General features: G+C 40.7%; 3 protein-coding genes across 4 annotated transcripts; 2 read left to right on the forward strand and 1 right to left on the reverse strand.

The window, feature by feature from the left end:
* Nucleotides 1–1,138: 1,138 nt before the first annotated feature.
* mis18a (MIS18 kinetochore protein A) lies at nucleotides 1,139–7,269 on the reverse strand. Its single transcript, XM_019270414.2, has 5 exons — nucleotides 6,951–7,269; nucleotides 6,774–6,840; nucleotides 5,272–5,394; nucleotides 4,689–4,791; nucleotides 1,139–1,835 (listed from the first exon to the last, which is right to left on the reverse strand). The coding sequence occupies exons 1-5, from the start codon at nucleotides 7,174–7,176 to the stop codon at nucleotides 1,716–1,718; spliced, it is 639 nt and encodes a 212-aa protein (XP_019125959.2). The 5' UTR covers nucleotides 7,177–7,269; the 3' UTR covers nucleotides 1,139–1,715.
* A 1,301-nt stretch (nucleotides 7,270–8,570) lies between these two features.
* Nucleotides 8,571–12,463, forward strand: haus1 (HAUS augmin-like complex, subunit 1). The gene is made up of 9 exons (XM_010738743.3): nucleotides 8,571–8,714; nucleotides 8,793–8,967; nucleotides 9,791–9,926; nucleotides 10,007–10,141; nucleotides 10,227–10,350; nucleotides 11,845–11,910; nucleotides 12,001–12,072; nucleotides 12,212–12,259; nucleotides 12,337–12,463. The coding sequence occupies exons 1-9, from the start codon at nucleotides 8,694–8,696 to the stop codon at nucleotides 12,379–12,381; spliced, it is 822 nt and encodes a 273-aa protein (XP_010737045.1). The 5' UTR covers nucleotides 8,571–8,693; the 3' UTR covers nucleotides 12,382–12,463.
* Nucleotides 12,464–14,317: 1,854 nt separating this feature from the next.
* eva1c (eva-1 homolog C (C. elegans)) lies at nucleotides 14,318–20,955 on the forward strand. 2 transcript variants are annotated; one of them, XM_010738744.3, is made up of 8 exons: nucleotides 14,319–14,759; nucleotides 15,929–16,122; nucleotides 16,381–16,504; nucleotides 16,623–16,775; nucleotides 19,108–19,251; nucleotides 19,908–19,985; nucleotides 20,061–20,165; nucleotides 20,243–20,955. In XM_010738744.3, exons 1-8 carry the CDS (start codon nucleotides 14,657–14,659, stop codon nucleotides 20,620–20,622), a joined length of 1,281 nt encoding a protein of 426 aa, XP_010737046.2. In that variant the 5' UTR covers nucleotides 14,319–14,656; the 3' UTR covers nucleotides 20,623–20,955. The 2 variants fall into 2 exon arrangements, with proteins under 2 accessions (XP_027129530.1, XP_010737046.2); XM_027273729.1 differs by lacking the exon at nucleotides 19,108–19,251 and having other exon boundaries at nucleotides 14,318–14,759.
* The last annotated feature ends 580 nt before the right edge of the window (nucleotides 20,956–21,535 follow it).

A 21,535-nucleotide genomic window follows, 5' to 3' on the forward strand; every position in this document is an offset into this window, starting at 1 on the left:
GCTCGTAGAATGTGTGTAGATGTACTGACTGATGCCTGCTTGTGTGTTTGTGTGTCTTTCTATGTTGGTCTTGGTCTGGCTCATAGTGATTGGTTGAGACTTAAAGGGTGAATGGGGTGAAACCGGTGCAATAATTGCACTCTGCAGTGCAATGCATCCAGCAACACTGTCTATATATAAAACAGCTAAAAAGAGTTCAGAGGCCATTCAGTGAGATGCTCACGTCAGACGCAGCTCCAAGCTCCAAGCTTTGTGACTATGAATGGCACAACAAACAAACAGGGACATATTCACCACAATGAGTCTGGTACGGAGTGTACCGGCACACATCTGGACGGTGGACTGGCCGGCTGGCTTGCATCATCCACTCTCTCTGGGCTGGATGCATGAAGACAACAACACCACCCACCGACAACAACACCACCACCAGAGACAAGAAAAACCACGCGGCTTGTTTGTTGTTGTTTTGACTTTTTTTTTTCTCTCCCCCCACCCAAGTAGTTGAGGGAGGGGGAGGGAGAAAGAGGGGTAAGGTTGGGTTAGCAGAGAGAAAAACATCAGAGATTATAGAGTGGAGGGTTGGGAGAGGGGGGGTTCATTGAGGACTCCACCCTTATGTATGTGTCTGAGCATGAGCAGGAGGGGGGGGATAACGTCTGTTGACAGGCATGCTGGCCAGAGAGCTGGCTGGCTGTTCCTGTGGTGGTGAGCACGATGACGAGTTGGCAACAGGCACTCCGCATAGCACGTGCTCAGAGTTGCCATCGCAACCTGCCCTTGGATACAGCGTGCTGGTTGGACCGTTTCTAACTGTTGTTGTTCGGAGGCTGATGAAACCTCGTGGATGAGGGAGGGCAGGATGGTACAGCATGCAAGTCTGCTTTCCCGCCTCGATAGAAAGTGTTGCTAGGCACAGTAGAGGTCAGCTGGTAAACAAATACTCAGCCTTTAATGTGTAAGCAACCCCAAAGACCTTAAAGTTGCTGTTTAGCTCTTTAATCCAGCAGATACTTCTAATTAGAGACAAAGCAGGATGAGCCACTGATCCCAACAATCCAAAAAGAAACAAAGATGATCCAGAGAGTTTCAAGTTGAACTATTTGGTTTTGATCCTTTATGTAAATCTGACAATAAAATGTTGTTTTAAATTTTCAATACTTTATTGCACAGAAATATTAATGACAAACCAGGCTATGAACAACACAGGATGGCACAGTCAAACAAGTAACAAAAAAAAATCTTGTGCCTGACGAGATACAAACAACATTACAAACGCTTGTTTATTTTACATGGTGAAATCCTTGTTTCAATGTTCACTGCAGGCCGCGGCGAGGCAATGAAAAGCATATCGAGCAAAGAGAACAAAGAACAAGTGTGTGTATGTGTGTGTGTGGCCTCGAGTGCCCCGATCAATATGGCATTGTGCTGAGTGTGCAGGCTTGCCTGATGAGATCCCGCACAAATAAACATTCTGCTCGTAGCGCACATTCGCTCTGCACTGAGACGTACAAAGAAGATGGTGCTGTGAGCCGCAGGAGCCGAGGTGACAACATGATTGATTACAAGTGTGGGCAGTCTTTGTTTCACCATCGGTAATCAGGACAAAGCGGTGTGTGTGTGTGTGTGTGTGTGTGTGTGTGTCTGCACAAGGTGAGGCTAGAACAAAACGTGGTAGTGAGGGAATGTGGTTGAGATGAAACTTTGAGGAGGAAGCATTAATGCAGAGGTAGCTTCCGGAGCTTGATCATTAAATCCACATGTTCCGGCCCAACGAGCTGATGTGCAGCTTCGATCTGTTCCATCCTGTCGTCCATGGACAAGAGCAGTATTTTCATCTGGGAAGAATGGAGGGGTCGGAGAAGGTTTGAAAAGGTGCAGGGATCAGGATGTGGAGATGAACAGTGAGAGCAGAAAAATGAGGAACAGAGGAAAGAGCGGATATGAAAAAGGAGAGAGCGGGGAAGAAGAGAAAGGGGGAAAAGGACAGGTGGGAAATGAAGGGAGCAGCAGGAAGCAGTGAGGAGGAAAGAGGGGTGGAGTAAAGATAATTGGAAAACGGGGACAGCGAGGGAGAATGACGAAACCCAGAGGGGAAGTGGTCAGGGACGGATGGGTACAAAGGGGGGAGAGAGAAGGAGGGGTGGGGGGAGACAGGTCAGTGACTGTACAAGATGTATAACCCAAACAAGTGTCTACCAGACAGACAGAGACAGACAGACAGAATACATTAAGTATGGCAACAGGGGAGACTACCACCTTCATCAGATACGGTATAGCCAAGGACAAAGAAGTCCTGAGAGTCTGATGTGACCGGAGAAAGGAAGGAAACAGACTTTCAATGAATCCCTTTTTTCATTTGACAAAAGACATAGGGCTGCAACTACAAATGTGTGTTCATTTCATAATCTGTTCATTATTTTTCCCTGATGAATTGATTAGTCTATAAAATGTCAGCATACAGTCAAACGTTTCCACTACCCGAAGACCTCTGCTTCGTTTGACACAAGAGTAAATTAAGGATTTAAACAGCAATGTTTTAAATAGTTTTCTTAATTAATGACTTGAAGAATTGCCAAAGGAGTTGCTGATTATTTTCCATCAGCTAATAAATGAATATATTTTTATACTTTAAAAAGAAAGATGTGTGTGTGTGTTCTCTTTTTACACCACATACCACCTCAGAAAATATTAGCCTCTCCGAGTACCCCAATCATGACAGGGATCATACAGTAGCTGGTCCTATTCTGTGTCAGTTCACACAGGAGACAGATCTATTCTTAATAAGAAGATCATTTTTTGTTGACAGGTTCTTGAACCGGATCTGTTCAAGATTTAACAACAGAGCTAATGTGCATGCTATATTTATGATCTTGACTATGTAGCAGACTGACATTGAGACATTGACACAAAATATTACAAGAAATGCAAAGCTTATTAAGAATTACATTTGACAAATCTTGTTTTATTTTAACATTGTAGTATTTTAATAGAAATCTAATTTAAAAACAGATTGTTTTTAAATTAGATTTCTTTCTAAAAAAAAAAAAAATAGATTGAGATCCCTCTGCGTACCACCAGTGGTACTCTAACCATAGTTTGAGAACCAGTGTTCTAAACATAAGCCAAGCTACCACAAGTGAAAATGTCAGTACTTGTTGCTACTTGTTAGTTGACACCAAAAAGTATTTGTTTCTGTTTTGATACGTCCACTCAGACGTGTGACTTTTAAGTACCTATAATCTTGTTACAACATACCAATAGCTGATAATGACTGATGGCTATTAACTGCCATCACTTAAAATAACCAGCATGTAACTACCGTCAGATTAAAGTCTGGCCGAGTCACGCAGGGACTAAACAGTGAATGACGAGGTGGATTTTAAGTGGTAACCTACATATTAACCAAAGAGAATATGAGGTGAGCCTGTTCATTTCATTATGTGGCACCCTAACGCAGCCCTTTGTTTGAGAGTTCTACGAACGTTGTTACAGCGGCGGCATTGGCTTTATTGCATTGCATGTACTTAAATGTTAATTCGTTTTGAAATGTGTTTGGTTTTGTAGGTCATAAACACTGAACAGAAGAGAAGACATGATTATTGGTCTGTCTGTCACTTGGAAACTATCCAAGTGACTCACAGAATAATGACACAGTGCCTCAGGGGTTTAAATAAACACAAACTTTAAGTGTACTTAAGGACTTAAAGGCACATCTGATGTTTTCTCAGTTAGAATACCTCTGAGATAAAAAGAAGAGTAAGAAGATTAAAACCTGTTTTAAAATATGCTGTTGCACTGATAATACTCTATCTCATAATACAATGGATCAGTTGTCACCTACAGGAAATTCAACTGTCACTGCCAAGTCAGACAGAAGGCCATACATAGATCCAGCTATAGTGCCAGAGACACTTATGATGATCAAAACATGTTTTTCCTCTCACAAAGATTCCTCCACATGCTCTCTGCCACATCTATTGTCCTCAGTGTAAAGTGTGGGAGGGCTGGCAGGTCCTCCTGCACACCATCACCACCTACTGGCCATCTGCGGTATCACAGAGATTTTTTAAACAAAGGGTGATTAAAGAATAACTTCAGGTAACACTACACTGTTCTAAAATGCCATGATAATAATAGTAATGTGACAAACAAGGAGTTCATTTAAAGTAGAAAGATAATGAAAATTGTGGAAATGAATTTAGATGTTTATTATTATTGACTTATTTATTTAAATGTCAGATCAAATGTATCGGATCACCTTGCAGGGGGTGACATAGAGAGATGAGGTAATGTCTGATTTAAAGGTCTGCCAGTCACAGGAGCGAGGACTTCCCAGAACTGAGCTGATGTCATCACTACTACAACCTGTGCATTAATAATCAATGAGAGAGAGCTGCTCCGAAGCAATGTGAGAGGACTGTCGGCAAGACAATGCAACACAGGACAGTGAGTCATGCTATAACTTGGGGACGTACAGGTCAGATCTGGAGTATTTTCATCCATTTTTAATCAACAATACAATTTTAAAAGATGAAACTACACCTGTGTTTGGAGAAAGAGTCATGGTTACACACACCGCAATGCACCTTAGAGAAGACATGCTGCTCAGCGGATGAAATATTTTATGAACACAGAAACAAAGTATCAGAGAGAACAGACAAAGAAAAGCAGCAGCGGCTGTAAATTACCTCTGTCAGCTGTTGATCCACACTGGCTTTGTACTCCATTGTGACTGGCTGCTCATCGGGGGCCTCTACTGGCGTTATCTGGTTTGCAGAGCCAAGCACATAGCTGGAAGAGATTCACCGTTTAATATGACGGCGTTAAATGAAGGTACATGGAGGGGATACATACCATTTATACCTGTACAACTGATGAAATTCAATGCAATTCCCCAACCATGAACACTGCCTGCGAGAAGCATTTCAAATTCTGATTTTGTGGAAGACAGACTCTGTTGTGCTGTACTGGACTACCGAGTTTAGGCTTTAGTTAATGATGTGTATTCCAACAAACATGCTTCTCACAGGCAGTGTTTATGGATGGGGAATTGCAAAGGTGTGTTGACCTGATATTCAAACTCACATTTCTAAATACTTCTCAATGAGCTGACCCCTGCATACTTTTTAATCTTGTGAAATGACTTTACAGTTGACATTTTTCATGGCATGTATATAAAGGTTTTCATCATCAAAAATCATAATAAACAAATGTTAGCTCATGTATGCACCTTTAAACACCCCTACTAATAACTCGCGCCATCAGCCATACCTGTCGATCTGTGCTACGTTCAGATAGAATGCGAATCTCTTGTAGTCCAGCTTCCTCGGCGTGGACGTGTAAACTATGCCGAGCACTGTCTTACAGCCTCGACAGGTGACGTCCGCGACCAGACTGCGGAGGGAAAATTACAGAAAAAAAAAAAAAAGAAGATCAGCCCAAATCAGAGTATGGGACAGATTTGATCCAATGACCAATGCTGTCGTTTTTCTGAGAGGTCTCACTTCCTTTAATAAATGTGAACAGAATGAGGGTCGACAAAATGAAGTGTTATCTTTTGGTTACTTGGTGGAATGTACATTTAAAAAGAAAAGTACTTTTACTCAAGTGATGTACTTAGTTACAGTACTTGTATGTGACAGCTGTAATCATCAGTTACTTTGCAGTTTTCAAATACAAAACATATGATCATAATACATACAATCAGGGTTGCAAAGGCGCAGAAAGTATCTGGTAAGATTTCCAGAAACTTTCCATGGGAAGTTAACCTGGGGAATTTTGGAAAATTCCAAATTAGAAACTCCATGGAAATTATGGAAATTTATGGGAATTAACTGGAAATTCTGGCATAATTTAAATGAACTGTATCATATCCAAACATAAATCTAAACTTTTTTTTTGTCATAAGCAGACACCCATGCAAAATAATACAATAATAATATAATAAGTAATTTAAAAAACATTTCAACAGATTTATTTGTAAGCAGACCTTTAGCAAATGTACAGTGCGTACATCTCACTACCTGCTGTGTAACAATAGGTAGGAAGATGCATTACTATGTGCTAATGGAAACATCTGAATTAACTGAACCTGTCAATCACTGTATGTAAAACTAAAAACACAATAAAAAAAAGATATGTAAATACTACTACTACTACTACTACTACTACTACTACTACTACTACTAATAATAATAATAATAATAATATAATAACAATAACAACAACAACAACAACAACAGTCTCCTACTCTGCAGTAAGCAGCGTGCTATGTGCATGTGATGGAAGAACAGCAGATATTCAGGGGTACAAAATCTGGTTGTCTTAGTCAAGATTATACTCAAATATTAGGGATGCACCGAAATGAATATTTTCGGCCGAAACCGAAAAAAAAATTAAATGGTTTGCCGAATACCGAAACCGAATATGAAATGCGGTTGTTAAATTTTTCACATTTTTTTTTACTATTGCATCCATTGCGTCACGCCACTATTCGGCCACTTCACAGAAAGCCGAAATGCACTTCTGGGCCATTTTCGGCCGAATATTTTCGGTGCATCCCTATCAAATATATATATTCCCCAGCTAAATGTAAGTTCCCGGTTAAGAGCCAATGTTTTTCAATCAATTTTGTAAATTCTCAGTTCAAAGAAAAAAAAATAGACCCTCCTATTCTGTACTATATGATGCCACTTAGGCAGTTATAGTATTCTAATGTCCTTTATAATATTATAACTAGTAACTTAATTCACTACAGGGAAGGACTTTCTTACCACTGAGGTTGTTTGTTTACTTCATATATGCGCTTTTCTTTTCCGACCTCGACGTTGGCAGTGACCACTAAGGGCAGAAACATCACAAACATGACAGCAACGTAATGCACCATTGTATTCAGAAACTACACATCTCAAAGTGGCTTTAATACTCCGTTTCTGCACAAACAAACTTACCCTTCAGTCTTATTTGGTTTTGGTCTTCTTCGCTTCCTTCCCAGGACAGCGAGTCTCCCACAGCCAGATTGCATTTCCCGCAGATAAACACCACAGGTCCGTCGCTGTCCTCGCCGTCCTCCGCAGTTTCTTCGACGGCGGGCTTTGAGCTCAGCTCCTCATACGTCGTTTCTATCATTTCTAACTTTTTCTGTCGGCGTCTTGAAGGCCTTGCACTCGCAGCCATTTTCACTGACTTCTTCCAAACAAACTTTGGCGGGTTTTGGTGTTTGTGGACACGAGCGCAGATCCGGGAAGTGTCCAAACATCGCGAGATGTTTAAATCTTCCGTTTCCGTCTGTCAGACAAGCGCATACAAAAAGACACATTGATGTTTGTTTTTAATGTTTTTTTTTTCTGTTTTGGCGTGATGTCATTTAATTTCCTTTCAGAAATGGGACAGGATGAGCGAATATTTTGTCTATACTCAGGATGTTTCCATGTTTAATTGATAGTGGCTTTAGTAGAGATATTTTAAACCAAATGATTTACAAATCTTACCCTGAGGCATCAGATAACAATAAAAATAATAATAATGCTGTTGTCTGCTAAATTAAAATAAAGCACATGCCATCCCTAATCATACTAGTTGTTTTCATACATGCACGTTCAGAAATGAAAAGTATAGAGACATATTTATGTATCTATGATATGTATAATAAGAACATCTTTACCAGTTAAGTGGAAGGAGGTTTTAGCTCAGAGGGGTTTCTTTCTATTTTGAGACGTGAACTTCTTTTCTGTGACAGTATTTTTAATTGACAAATACATACAATACACATGAAGTATACAGTGGATGGTGTACAAATAGAACAACAACAAAACAGCCAGCGTTGAATTACATTACACAAAATTATTATAAAACAAACAGACATTATGAGATTTAATATTTTAAACTTATTATAGATTTTATATTACCCCAATTACAAAGCAGTTCACATATTGTCCAACATTCTTCAGGAAAATAACAAAATAGAGTGTTATTATATATTTTTTTTATTATCTTATTCAACTGATTTGATTGTATTTATTTAATTGGTCACCAATCTTCGTTTATTTTTGTTTTATTTATATGGTTAGATTTATTTTAATTTTAAATATAGTTAGATTTATTTTTATTTTAAGTACATTTAGATTTATTTTAATTTTAAATATAGTTAGATTTATTTTTATTTTAAATATAGTTAGATTTACTTTAATTTTAAATACAGTTAGATTTATTTTAATTTTAAATATAGCTAAATTTAATTTTTATTTTAAATACAGTTAGATTTATTTTTATTTTAAATACAGTTAGATTTATTTTAATTTTAAATATAGTTAGATGTATTTTATTTTAAATATAGTTAGATTTAATTTTTATTTTAAATACAGTTAGATGTATTTTATTTTAAATACAGTTAGATTTATTTTTATTTTAAATATAGTTAGATTTATTTTAATTTTAAATATAGTTAGATTTATTTTAATTTTAAATACAGTTAGATTTATTTTATTTTAAATAAAGTTAGATTTATTTTTATTTTAAATATAGTTTGTTTGTTTTTTTGTTCCACGGCAAGCCACCGGAAGAGGCGGGACTTTGGCTCAAAGTCGGCCCGGAAGTTATTAAAATGATTTTGGAGAGCGCGAAACCGGAAAGCGAGAAGTGTTGTTGTTGTTGATGGTTCTGGACTCTGTGATTTGGTGTGTTTTTCCTTCAGCATGTGTGAAAAGATTACCAAGGTAATGTCCAGCATCAGTCTAACGTGGCTCTCTGAGTTCTCGCTGTTTGTGTTGATTGTGCTCCGTGTCACTCCTCAGGTGAACAGCTGGCTCAGCGCGGTGTTTGGAGATCAGCCGGTGCCACACTTCGAGGTCAACACACGGACTGTGGACATACTGTACCAGCTGGCTCAGGCCAGTGAAGCCCGCTGCAGTGACACAGCTCTGCATGTAGAAGACCTCAAACAGAAAGCTTCAGAGTATCAGGCTGAGGGTGAGGAGCTCACACACAGTAAGATGCAGTGAGATGTGACAGTGATCCTGATTCAAAGTGAGTTTCAGTCAGTAATTCAAGCTGACTACCTGACAGCAGTACACCTACTGTTCAGAAATGCCCACTTACAACGCAGGTCATATTTGAGTACATTTCTTTTTATTGTATTCACTAAATATCTGAGATCTGGGAACAAAGCATAGACTGTATAAAACATGGATATAGTATTCATGGCATCACCCTACATCTAAAGAGCTGTGAAGCTGTGTGGTGGCTCTAGTCGTCACCATCATCCCGCCAGTCGTCCTGCCTCTGCCGTCTCCCAGGTAATCCAAAAATCTGCTCGATTTGGATCATCAGTGGATCATCAGTGGACCTGAGGCAGGCTGAAGCCTATGACTTGTTTTGTAGCCAGCCTCAAATGGCACTTCCACAACAAATTTCACAGCCACAGAGGTTTCTACTTGGAGCAAAGTGACATTGGGCAAGTTATATGATTGATCAGACAGGTCGTCATCTGTAAGTTTGGTTACTATAGTTTACTAGTTATATTTGTTTTTGTTTTCTTCTTTCACATCTCTTCTGCTACCAGGGGGTTCAGTTTAAAACCTCTGATCATCAGATCGTTTCTTCTTCTTAGCAATGTAGCAATTAACTTCAGAACAATATTATTGTAACTGTGAATGATTGCCAAAACACGATAATAAGACTTTTAATAGGCTGATAAACTGTATACTTTTACTCGACTATACTACGTTTAGTCGAGTCTAAAATAACACTGCACGGCCTTTTCATACGATCAAACTGTGTCTCCTGCTTCTAGGTGCTCATCTCCAGGATGTTCTTCTACAAGGTGTTGGCCTGTCCTGTGCCAGCTTGTCAAAGCCCGCTTCCGACTACTTGTCTGCGTTAGTGGACACTGCCATGGTTCTTGGAGTCAGAGACACATCACTGGGCAGGTACACTGTTGAACTCTATTACAAGTTATCAGTTACTTTTTTTCAGTCAGGATTTTGTCTGATAAACATGTCTTGTCTAGCTTTATGCCTGCAGTGAACAACCTCACCAACCAACTTCTGGAAGCAGAGAAGTCAAACAGGAGAATTGAGAGGGAGCTCAGGGCCGTCAGAAAGAGACTCGGTTCTACTCTGGTGCTGCGGAGCAACTTACAAGAGTAAGAACACGGATGAAGAGGATAGCTCTGTTCATATCGTACACGCTATGGTTCTTCTGTACTCAGTGTTCATAATTGTCTTCAGGGATATCAACAAAGCGGTCAAATCTCAGGGAGTGGAGAGCGCCAAAGCAGAGGAGAGGCTCCTTAACATGGATTTTGTGACAGCAAAGGCTAAAGAGCTCGACAACAGGCGTCAGAGGGCAGAGGTATGTTGCAGTGTTGCACCTATAGTAGCTGCATGAGGCAGGTTAAAGGGGAACATCAGCTTTTTTCAACATGGATCATCATTTTTAATTTTTATTTACCTATGAGTGGCTGCAGCATTATCCTTAATGGGCACTGCATGCCGTCAAAGTACATCCACTGAAATGTATGTTGCTGCTGTTTTTGTCAGTGGAGTCTGCTGGCTTTGAACAGAGTGATTTAACAGCTGTTCCAGGTGAAGCAAATATTATCCTACTATAAAAATATTTATCTGTGTAAGGATCCTTTTCCATAATGATGTCTGACAATAATAATGTAAGTATGTAAGTAAATACAAGCATTTATTGTGGATACACTTTCATAGTGTGCACCCTTCCCAGTGAATTACACTGCTGGCTGCAGCACTCTCACTGAATACTGGACTAGTTTAAAAATGGTTGTCCCAGTTAGTCACTTAGACCTAAAAACATGAGAAGATGGGGTCCAGGTTGAAAAATACAAGTTGCGCATTAGTGTGTTGATACATGGTAAGATAAACTGCTATGATTTTAACATGTAAAATGGCCAGATATTTAGAAGTGCTCCTTGTTTTGTTTCAGATATTCATATCTTAGTGGGAGATTTGTGCTGGGTGGGAACATTCAGCAAGATTGTGCTAATGACAGCTTGCTATGCAGAAGCCTGAAGAGGCATAAATTACTGTTGTCCTCAGCCAACATTAAGAAAAAAAAAAAAAATCAGTGGCATAGAAAATACTCAAGAATGAAAGATAGAGGGGATGAGGAGAGTCTCCTAGGAACCCCCTGACAAGAAGAAGACAAACTTGTGTGTGACAGCAGATGCACACATCAGTCATAACCTCAGAGACACCTGCCTAATATTGTGTAGATTTCTTTTTTTTATGCTGCCAAAAAATCTGAAGTTGCGAGGTGCCTCCATGGATCGGACTTGTTTGTCCAGCCCACAGATGCTTGATTAAGTCTTCTTCAAAGTTGCTTTGTGGCAGGGTGCATTATCCTGCTAAATGAGGCCACTGCCATCAGGGAATGCCGTACAGTACAATACAGCTTAGCATCCAGCCATACCCTTTTCATAGGTACTGACCGCTGCAGACCGGGAGCACCACACAAGAGCTGCAGTTTTGGAGATGCTCTGACTGAATCATCAAGCTCACACAATTCAGCCCTTCTCAGAGTCAAATCTTTACCCATGCCCAATTTTTCTCCTTCTAACACATTAACTCCAAAGAGAAAATGTTTACTTGCTGCTTTATGTATTCCACTTACTGACAGGTGACATGATAGCAACATAATCAGTGTTACTCTATTCAACTTTCAGTGGTCATAATGTTACGGCTGATGTATATTCATTCATAGCTACAGCTCTTTCCCCAGCTGTTAGTGGTTTTGACCCGGGTCCAAAAGTTAACGCCCTTCGTATCATTGTCTGTCACTGAGGTTGGGTGGCTATTTCATTCTTTTCTATCAATCCTGCAGGCTCAACTTGAATCCAGGAACATGGACAAGTCCATCACCCACCAGGCTATTATGCAGCTCTCTGAGGTAATTTTAGCAGTCGGTACCATTGGTAAAGAAAACAACACGTTGTGCTTTCAGGGTTTGAAAAGTGTCGTCTTGTTTTTCTCTCTGTAGGAAGTCACCACGCTGAAACAAGAAACAATTCCTCTGAAAAAGAAACTGGAGCCTTACATGGACTTAAGCCCGGTACGCTTGCTAAGTGTTCTTAAACGGCAAATTCAAATTGGACTTCATTAAACTACCTTGACAGATGTGAATAAATCACATTTAGAGACAACTTTGTTTCTGTATGTCTGAAATATTTTTACCTTCCAAACCACAACAGAGCCCGTCTCTTGCTCAAGTAAAAATCGAGGAGGCAAAACGAGAATTGGTGAGTATCTTAATCACTCTGTGGTGGATGAGATGTGCTTCCGTGATTTAAATTTTCTTTTCTTTCCTCAATTACAGGCTGCACTTGATTCCCAACTCGAGATAAATATGGAGTTTAAGTGAATACTTGTCATGTTCAAATCTGTCCTGTTCATAGCTGTCATTCTTCTGTGTTCGAAAAATAATAAAGTAATTGTTTGTATAACTTGAGAACTCCTTGTCATGTGTTGCAGCAGCCAGCTATCAGTGTCCTCTTTATCGTAGATATTAAAGTTCATAATCTGCAAACTTTGTTCTTTTTATTCAATGTTCTAAAATCTTTAAGAGCCACCAAACTGACTGCTGCATGCTCTGAAACAGTGTTGGCATGTCAAACATTTGTTACTTTGAGGCGAGGTGGACACATTTTTGATTACAACTTCCTGTTACAGAGCTTTAAGCTTCTATGTGTCTATATATATGTCTCCTTTTCTAAATAGTCTCTATAATTGTAACTACCTCCAGTAAAGGGCATGACTGTCTCCATCTTTTCAACACTCTGAGTGATTAAAGAAACCTCCCTTGACAGGAAATCCATCACAGACACTTTCTTTGAAAAATGGTGCTTCAAAGGAAAACTTTCTTTTTTTATTTTGATTTCTGATCGGTTCAGTTCAGTTCTTTGCTTGGACTGATTTGGTTTAGCCCCTCCTTTTCCTGTTTGTTACAAAACATCATTAACACTAATCAGATGTTTTGTTTTCTGCTATCTAATCGAGGAGTGGCTCTTTAACATCTCGTGAGAATTTTTTTTTTATTTGTCTGCCAAGGTCTCCTGTTAATGATGATGTCATCCGCCTGACACAAACAAAGAGGTGGTTCATTGACATCGTTAGTGTGTTAAACATACTTTAAAAAAAGGAATTAACTGTGATATGTTTTACAATCTTTATGACATCTCTTCCAAAGTAACACCTTACATTTACATAATATATCACATATTTGTGTTCTAGCACTAGCTACTTAAGTTACACTAAGACATGTATGCCATTTACTGGCACCACTCTAGTGGATTATTTCTGTATGTTGACATAAGATTCTTAATATCTTCTGCGTACACATACTTATTTCATGAGGTCTTCATATTTCATACCTCCAAAGTGTAATAGAGCGTTCGTTACTTTTCACCTGTGTGACTGTCTTTAAAACAATGTGCAGGAAACATCTTGAGTTTGACAACAAAATTCCACAGGATTTGGAGGGATAACCGTGCATGAAAAGAGTTTTGGAGCCACTCCCTGGGTGCCTAAAGCTAAAGTACAGAGAATGGAACCAACTAGAGGGGGGGCCTGTTGTCCAGTTTGTATGCAAAATATCTCCCCCTGGTTCGTCCCCCTGCCAGTCCTCCCCCCCCAATGGAGCCGAGCGTGGAGACCCCAACGTCTCTGTCAGTTTGACTGTTGTCGGTCTGCTTGCAGCCTGACATGTGGATTGACCGGTTACCATGGTGTGGGTCATGGATGTGGGCCGAGGAGCCATTTACCCAGTAGGCCCCCTGCTTCATTCAAAGGCACCATGGTTAGGGTATCGACAGTTTATGAAAAGAAACAGAATCAAAATATCACTCACTTGAAACATGATCTTTGTAAATTTAAAACACTTACAACTTGAGTCACAGAGACACCCACACAGCCCCGTTAACTAAACAAATGTCACAATAAGTCAAGTGTTTTGTCATATTTGTGTTCAAATCAAACAAAAATATGAATGAAAATGAATCTACAGAGATGAAAATACCTGAACAGACATATTTATCTAAATAATATGGAAAGTTAGAAGTAGCCTGGATATTTTCTGACATAAAAACATTCAAATGAATATCTGTGAGTTTATAGAAGGAACAGAGAGAGGCAGAGGAGGGGAAAAGCACAGGAAAAGTTTCAACAAAGTATTTTGCCATAATCCAAAAAGTAAACATGTGCCTCATGGGTGAGAAAAAAACCTAAAAGCTCGTGCCAGTACGTCATACCATCGAGCGTGTCGCCCCCTCTTCCCTTTAAAATAGTTTGATCTGCCACGCCCACGCCATAATTCCCACTCAGCTGTTACTGTAACACGCTTTTGGTTTCCACGTTCACACATCGGAGGCGTCGGACAGTAGGAAAGTCGGACTGGGAGAGTCACCACGCGTCGCAGGGTTCGATCGCCTCGTCCGCCAGTTTTTGAACAACCTGTTGCGCAGCTGCTATTTCTAAGCTTCTCTCGCGGTGTGCAGAGGGAGACATGCTCTTCGTTTTGGATGATGAAGTGATGAAGCTTGATATCGCGGATCTGTAGAATCATTTTTTTTTATTTTTATGAAGTCTTGCAGCCGACAGTGAATTTGCGAGTCTCTCTAATATGATCTCAGAGACGGGGGATGCGGGTCATGAGCTGGACGCGTCTAGACTGGAGCCACAGCCTTTTCTACCTGACTTTAATCCTGTGGACCAGACGCATGAATGGACTGGCTGACTTTTCAAGTAAGATGAAGGTGATGGTGATGATGATGATGCAGAAAGAGGAGGATGAGGAGGATAAATCAGGATGGTTTAAGGTCACAGAAAGGGTTTTTGTCTCTTAACTAAAAGTCTTGTCACTGAGGTTTGGTGTGTGTGGCTGCACTCTTATAAGTGGTGGGAGTGAAACATTAGTGTACATGGTGTGACAGATAAGGTGGTTCTAGACATTTTTACATTGCCAGTTTTCTAAAATGTCAGTCTTTTGTCCCAGAAGTCCAACTTGAGAGTTGACATGGATGATTAATGGAGTAACATTTCTGTTATTTTATGATTAGTCATGTCTTATGTAACTAATGTTTACCCTCTTAACTCCTAATTCGGTGGAGTTAGAGACACTGTTTAATGCAGAGGATGCTTTCCTGATGTTTAATCTACCATCTGTATTATTTCAGTCAGCTCAGAGTCCTTTTCTATAAGACAAATAATGCAAATATGTCAAGACAAACGACTTTGAATGAGAAGAAACTTAATCACATCTGCACATCATGCAACAAAGGTGGGTCATATTAGGTTGAATGCCAGTTGGCGGAGTTTGCCATCCAAGAAAGAGAACTGGCAGTGCACACGTGGTGATGGGTGAGTTTTCAAAGCAACATGAGACAACTAACAGAGGTCCAAAAGAGGCCAAACAAACTGATCCAAAACCACAAATGCAGCAGATTGAAAATCCAAAACTAAATTTCAACAGTAATAAGTTGTTTCAAGTTAACGTTTTTAGTCTGTGAGTTATAGCGGACTTAGTGAACCCTGTGGAAGCACGCCCTTCCTGATAGGGTCCTTTTGGTTTAAGTGGATTTAAAGAGTAACTCTAGTGATTCACATGAAGTTCAGGGATTCATAAGAGACAGATTAAAAAAATAATGGTGAAAATTGAGATGGCAGAGGCCTGACTTTTAGTCTTTTAGTCTCTCCTTTCAAACCCCACACACCCAATCAGTAATGCAGGATGAGAGCTCCCTCCAGAGAGACATTAAAGTACATTAAACTACCTATTTTTACAGGCTGGAAATAATAGTCATGGTAGGTAAACTCAACTTCCTGTGTGGGGTCATCCGTGAAGTCTCCCTTTAATGCATCTGTATGCTCTCTATGTTCATTTCAACCAAACCGATGCACCTTTTGTGTAACAGACTACCTGTCCAGAATCATCACGAGTCACTCTGCTCACGCCTGTGACGGACAGCCTCTGCGACTCCACTGTCCACGTCACTCCACCATCTCCATCCAGTCCGCCTTCTACGGGAGCAGCGAGGCGAGGCTGTGCGGAGCAGACCCTGCGCTCAGAGTGCACAACCACAGCTGCTCAGCTTTTACTGCTCTGCAGGTGTGTTTTATGTGGGATATCACACTCGCTGGGTCTGGTTGTGTATTGGCGGGCGTTCACCAGTTTCGGCTGATTTATTGGAGAGGTGCTCACCCCATATGTGTTTTAGTTTTGGAGTGAACACCACCAAACTTACATGTGCTGGCTGGTGAATTCTGCTTTGAGTTTGTGCAACATTTTCTTTGCATCTGATTTACATTGTGCTCACTGTGGGATTGTCACATCCAACTCTGACTGTCTCTGATGTTTGCTGTACAGAAGCTGCTGTCAGAGTGTCAGAGCCACAGAGATTGCCAGCTGCCTGTCAACCACCTGCTATTTGGGAAGGACCCCTGCCCTGGCACTACCAAATACCTCCATGTCCACTACAAGTGTAAACCAAGTGAGTTCTGCAGCTCACACAAAAATCTTCCCCCTCCCCCCAATGCTAACCACTCATTTTCCCACTGCCATCACCTCCTTCACCTCTCCATCCTTTTTGTTTTTTTCCCCTCACTCAGCTGAACACAAAAAGCATGTGGTGTGTGAGGGGGGGACAATGATCTTGCATTGTAAGCCCCCCAGGGTTCTGAACATCTATGCAGCTGTCTATGGGAGAAGTCTTGGTCAGACTGACACCTGCCCCTCGCACCTGACAAAACCACCCCCGTTTGGTGAGTCAATGGAATATTCACATATGGTAACCAACAGATGATTCCACTTTTACAAGAATGAAGACAGGAAAGACTTTTTGTAATAAAGAGCAAAGTTTTAGCAAGAGGAGGTTTTGCCCAACAGGTGATCAACAGATGTAAGTGACAGGGTTCCCTACTCTGACAGTTTAAACGGGCGGTTGATATAACTAGACCATTACTAGTTCAATTAGCATCGTATCAATATCAAGATCTATTGACATCTTTTTTGCAGTTTCATGAAGTCAGGAGATGCAGGAGAGAATCCTGGAAAAAAAAGAACCCAGAAGGTGCTGCAGAGCATCCACCAGTCACAGTTTAGTCAACATGAGCTGCCATTCAGATAAGCGTTCATCCAGGAGATTCATTAGATTGTTTCATGGCACAAAACAGAAGAGAGCATTGTTCTATGCTAAAGCTGTGTCTCAATTTGGATACTTCCATGAGTACACTTCTTTATGTAATCTAATTTCAGCTGTGTAGTGTTACCTCAATTTGTGTAAGGCTGCTGTGCACTTACCGGAAATGACATTCCCAACATTTTCTTTGCCGAGCGTTAGAATCAACATTTAACTGCCAAAATATAAATATAAAACATTTGTACAACTTACATTTGTATGCAGCCGCTTTATCTCCAGTAGCTTCCTTAGCTGCCGTTTCCCCAATGCTGGTAGCCCCTCCACTCCCACTGTGTAGCAAATTGTCCACCATCCGGTCCTGCATTTTGACTAACTGACAGTGTAAACTAACAAACTGGTGTACTTAAAGTAGCAAGTGTAAATATGGAAATACGTGAACTGAGAAACATGAAAAGCCTTTTTCTCAGCAGACATTTGGACTTTGGTCATAGTAGGTAAATCACAGGTGTTACTAATAATATTCAATCAATCGGTCAGTCAAACTTTATTTGTATAGCACTTTTCATACGAGACAAAATGTAACACAAAGTGCTTCACATAAAAACATAAAACATAAAAACAAGCAAACACCCTCCGCCCATCCCCAACCCTCCACCCCAACACCCACAGCCCAACCCAGTTCTCCACCCCTGACCCTCCTTCCCACCCATCCCATTCCAAATATTAACAATGGCTCTGGTCTACTTAAGTGTTCGAGTGAGCCATGAAAGTGTGAACAATAGCAGGACCCTGAGATAGAATGGCAAAGAGCAGCTCTAATCTGTTTACTAAAATTAGAAGAACAAAGAGGGGTTCATGGGAAATGTGGTTTTCATTAAAGAGACACACAAACAAAAACTACACAGCAGGCTTTTTTTTTCCTGACACGCCATATATAGCAGAAAAAGCACAGACACAAGTAATAACATCACTAATGACTGCATTCCACGTGGGTGTGCCTCAGTCAGCGTTACTGTTATTGAGTCCACCTGTGCTTTTCCTGGTATGACAAGAAAAAGGCCTGTAGGAATGGTGTGAGATAAACGCCTCGCTTCATTGTCATTTGTTTGCAATTTTAGCAAATGGTGCTAACCTTACAAACTTCAACACAATGCTTCAGATCAACACAAAACATTTTACACTGTGTGCCACCTCAGAAAATAGTTGACTGTTGTTGTATCCTGAACAGAACCGGTTAAAGAACCAGAGCTGATTTGGTGCTGAAGGGTTCTCCTGATCTGCACTGCTCTTTCTAATATTTTTTCTAATATGTTTGCATTGAGTTATTGAACCGTTCACGTTACCTCCACTCACTATGTTACGGTCACATTTCAGTTCGTAATTAATCATGGATGTAGGCATGCTATGCACTACCTGGATGAATGCAACTACATATCAGGCTCATATTGATACAACATATTGCAGGTAATGTAGAAAACGTATTTTGAATTATATTCCAGCATAGTATATATAATGTATTAATAGTATGTTGTGTTTTTAAATGAAAATATTTTGAAGATTCCTCCACCACAAAGTACCACCACAAGAATTTCATGTACCACCTGTGGTACCACAGTTTAGGAGCCAGTGCTATAGATGTATTTGGATGTTGAATGCTTAAGAATATTATATAACTATTCACCTTGCTGGATAAAAGGACCCATTAAATGTCTGCCAAAAAGATGATCTCACTATAGTTAACCTACAACCAAACTCCTGCAAAATATTAAATCAGTGGTTCAGCTTTTCCAGTGAGCTGTCCCAAAGCATGAGCGAGCATTACACACACACACACACACACACACACACACACACACACACACACACACACACACACACACACACTCATTCATTCCCTCTCAGTGTTTCTCATTCAACACCTGTCTCTCTGAGTTTCTCTCTGCTGTTCCCTGCAGAATGTCTGAACCACGAGGCCGTACACTTGGTATCCAAGTCCTGCTACAGCAAACAGAAGTGTGTTGTTGCTGTCAGCAACCAGACCTTTAGGGACCCCTGCTTTCCAGGAACCAGGAAGTACCTCAGTGTGGTCTATTCTTGTGGTAGGACCCTTTCTGCTTCCTCATTCCCAAGATACACTTAGAAGCACGCAGTGATAAATTAGAGCGCTTTACCAAAATAGGAACAGGCTTACACAATTTTATGGATCACGTCATGTCTGTTCTTGTTTTTACTTTATTCATTATGTGACTGTGAACTTTGTAGTTTCCTACTGTGGCTGTTTTATCAAGCTGCCATCAGTTGTTCTTATCATATCACACCCAACAACACAGTAGCTGGGAATAATAGACCGGGAGCTGAGATTTGCCGGGTCGAGGCTGACATCCTGCCAAACTTCCTACGATTGGCACAAACGTCAGTGAGGTCATACAGCGACGCTGCTCATGTGAATGAAAATTCGGAGATTTGACTTAAGCCTGAGCTTTAAAGTCAGCTGTGATAGGCGGCCCTGATAAGGACAAGCGATTACAGAGAATGAATGGATGGGTGGATGGATGGGCTTGAGCCTTGTGTTGGTGCCAGTTGGCTCCGTCGAGCACAAAACAATGTGTGGACCGGTTATCAACACAATTGGACAAAAAGCACTGATAATGTGAGATCGTTATTACACTGTGGGCCAAAGTGGCGCGCTGATGAATGATCTACTGTAGAGTCTGTGTGAATTTGTTCACTATCTCTTCTGTCTTCCTTCCAATAGTACCACAGACTTTATTAAGGGAAGCAGACCCAAACATATTTAGCTCCACCCTATCTCCTGCTGTGGACACAGAAAAAGGTAAGCACATCACGACATCACGTTACATTCTGTAGCATTTACCCCACATCTACATAGTTCTTGTGTTCACAACAGGTCCTCCTGCAGATCTGGAGGAGCCTTCCTCCAAAGGGTCCAAAAGACCAGACAACTCAGGAGCTATGATGAGCAACTCCCTCCTGACCTACGCCTACATCAAAGGTAAATTCACAGGGATGCACACACTCATGAATCTATTCCATGCTTTAAACATCTCCTGCCCTTCATTAACCACGCAGAGCATCCAGAAATGGCAGCGCTGCTCTTCACCTCCAGCGTGTGCATTGGTCTTCTGCTCACACTTCTGGCCGTGTCAGTGCGAGTGACCTGCAGAGGAGGACAGTTCAGGGATCACAGGGTCACACCCAAGTCTCGTAGCCAGACTGCTAACAGCCAGGAAGATGAGGATGATGAGGACGAAGAAGAAGATGATGATGATGATGATGATGATGAAACAGAAAGCTCTTTAATCTCAGCCGCAGAAAGGAAGGCGATACACAGCTGGGAGGAAGTGACTTACGTGAGCGAGGCCGCCGAGCGGGCCGAGAGGATTGAGCGCAGGGAGATGATCATACAGGAGATCTGGATGAACGCTTATCTGAACGGCAGCTCATGTTGACTAAACTGTGACTGGTGGATGCCAGCACCTTTTCCAGGATTCTCTGCAGCAGCTCTCAAACTTTGATTCTTAACAAAGAAACTTGTTTTTTTTTAAAAATATATTTTAAAGCTGTCTTTGTGCATTTTTGGAGGAATGCTCAGTTTGTAATGTTTGGGTGAAACTGCAGTATTAGCCATCTTTTTAAAGGTTCAACAGGGTTTAAGCTGTAAAATGTGTGGTCATATAACTCCTGTCATTGTTTAAATGTTGTATTTTATTCACATTCACCACCAAATGAAGCTAGGATTTCAGGTTGAAATGCTGCTTACTGCTATAAAAATAAGAAATATCACTGCCATGTTAATTCAAGTCGATTTTATTTATATAGCTAATATCACAATCAATTTAGCCTCAAAAGGTTTAACAATATGTACAGCATACAATTATTGATTTGGATAAGGAATTCCCCTGGCAAAAAAAAATGGAAGAAACCTCAGGAGGAGTAACAGAGAAAGGATTTTTCTTCCAGGTCGGAGAGACAAGGCACTCGATCAACATCGAAAACTACAGTACGAACAATCAGGATGGCAAAATTATGGAGATATCGTAAAAACATCTGAAGAATTTTAATCCAGCAGGATGTCAAGCAACTCACAGGTGCAGCCAAACAGATGAGCCACACAACTTCCTCTCCACCATGGAAAACCAGAAAGAGGACAGACTGCACAGAGAGGGAGAGAGAGACAAGAGGGGAGGTTAAAGACGGAGATCAGGAGCCAAAACATCTCAACAACCAGGGAATAGAGAGAGAGAGAGAGAGAGAGAGAGAGAGAGGTTTAGGATGTCTGATGGTCCAGCACAAAGAAACCTGAGTGCCAATGCAGGGAAGCCAGAATTGGTGTGATGTGGTCGAATTTTCTGGTTTTAGTTC

Source organism: Larimichthys crocea, chromosome XXII, assembly GCF_000972845.2.
Source record: "Larimichthys crocea isolate SSNF chromosome XXII, L_crocea_2.0, whole genome shotgun sequence".
Taxonomy (NCBI): domain Eukaryota; kingdom Metazoa; phylum Chordata; class Actinopteri; family Sciaenidae; genus Larimichthys; species Larimichthys crocea.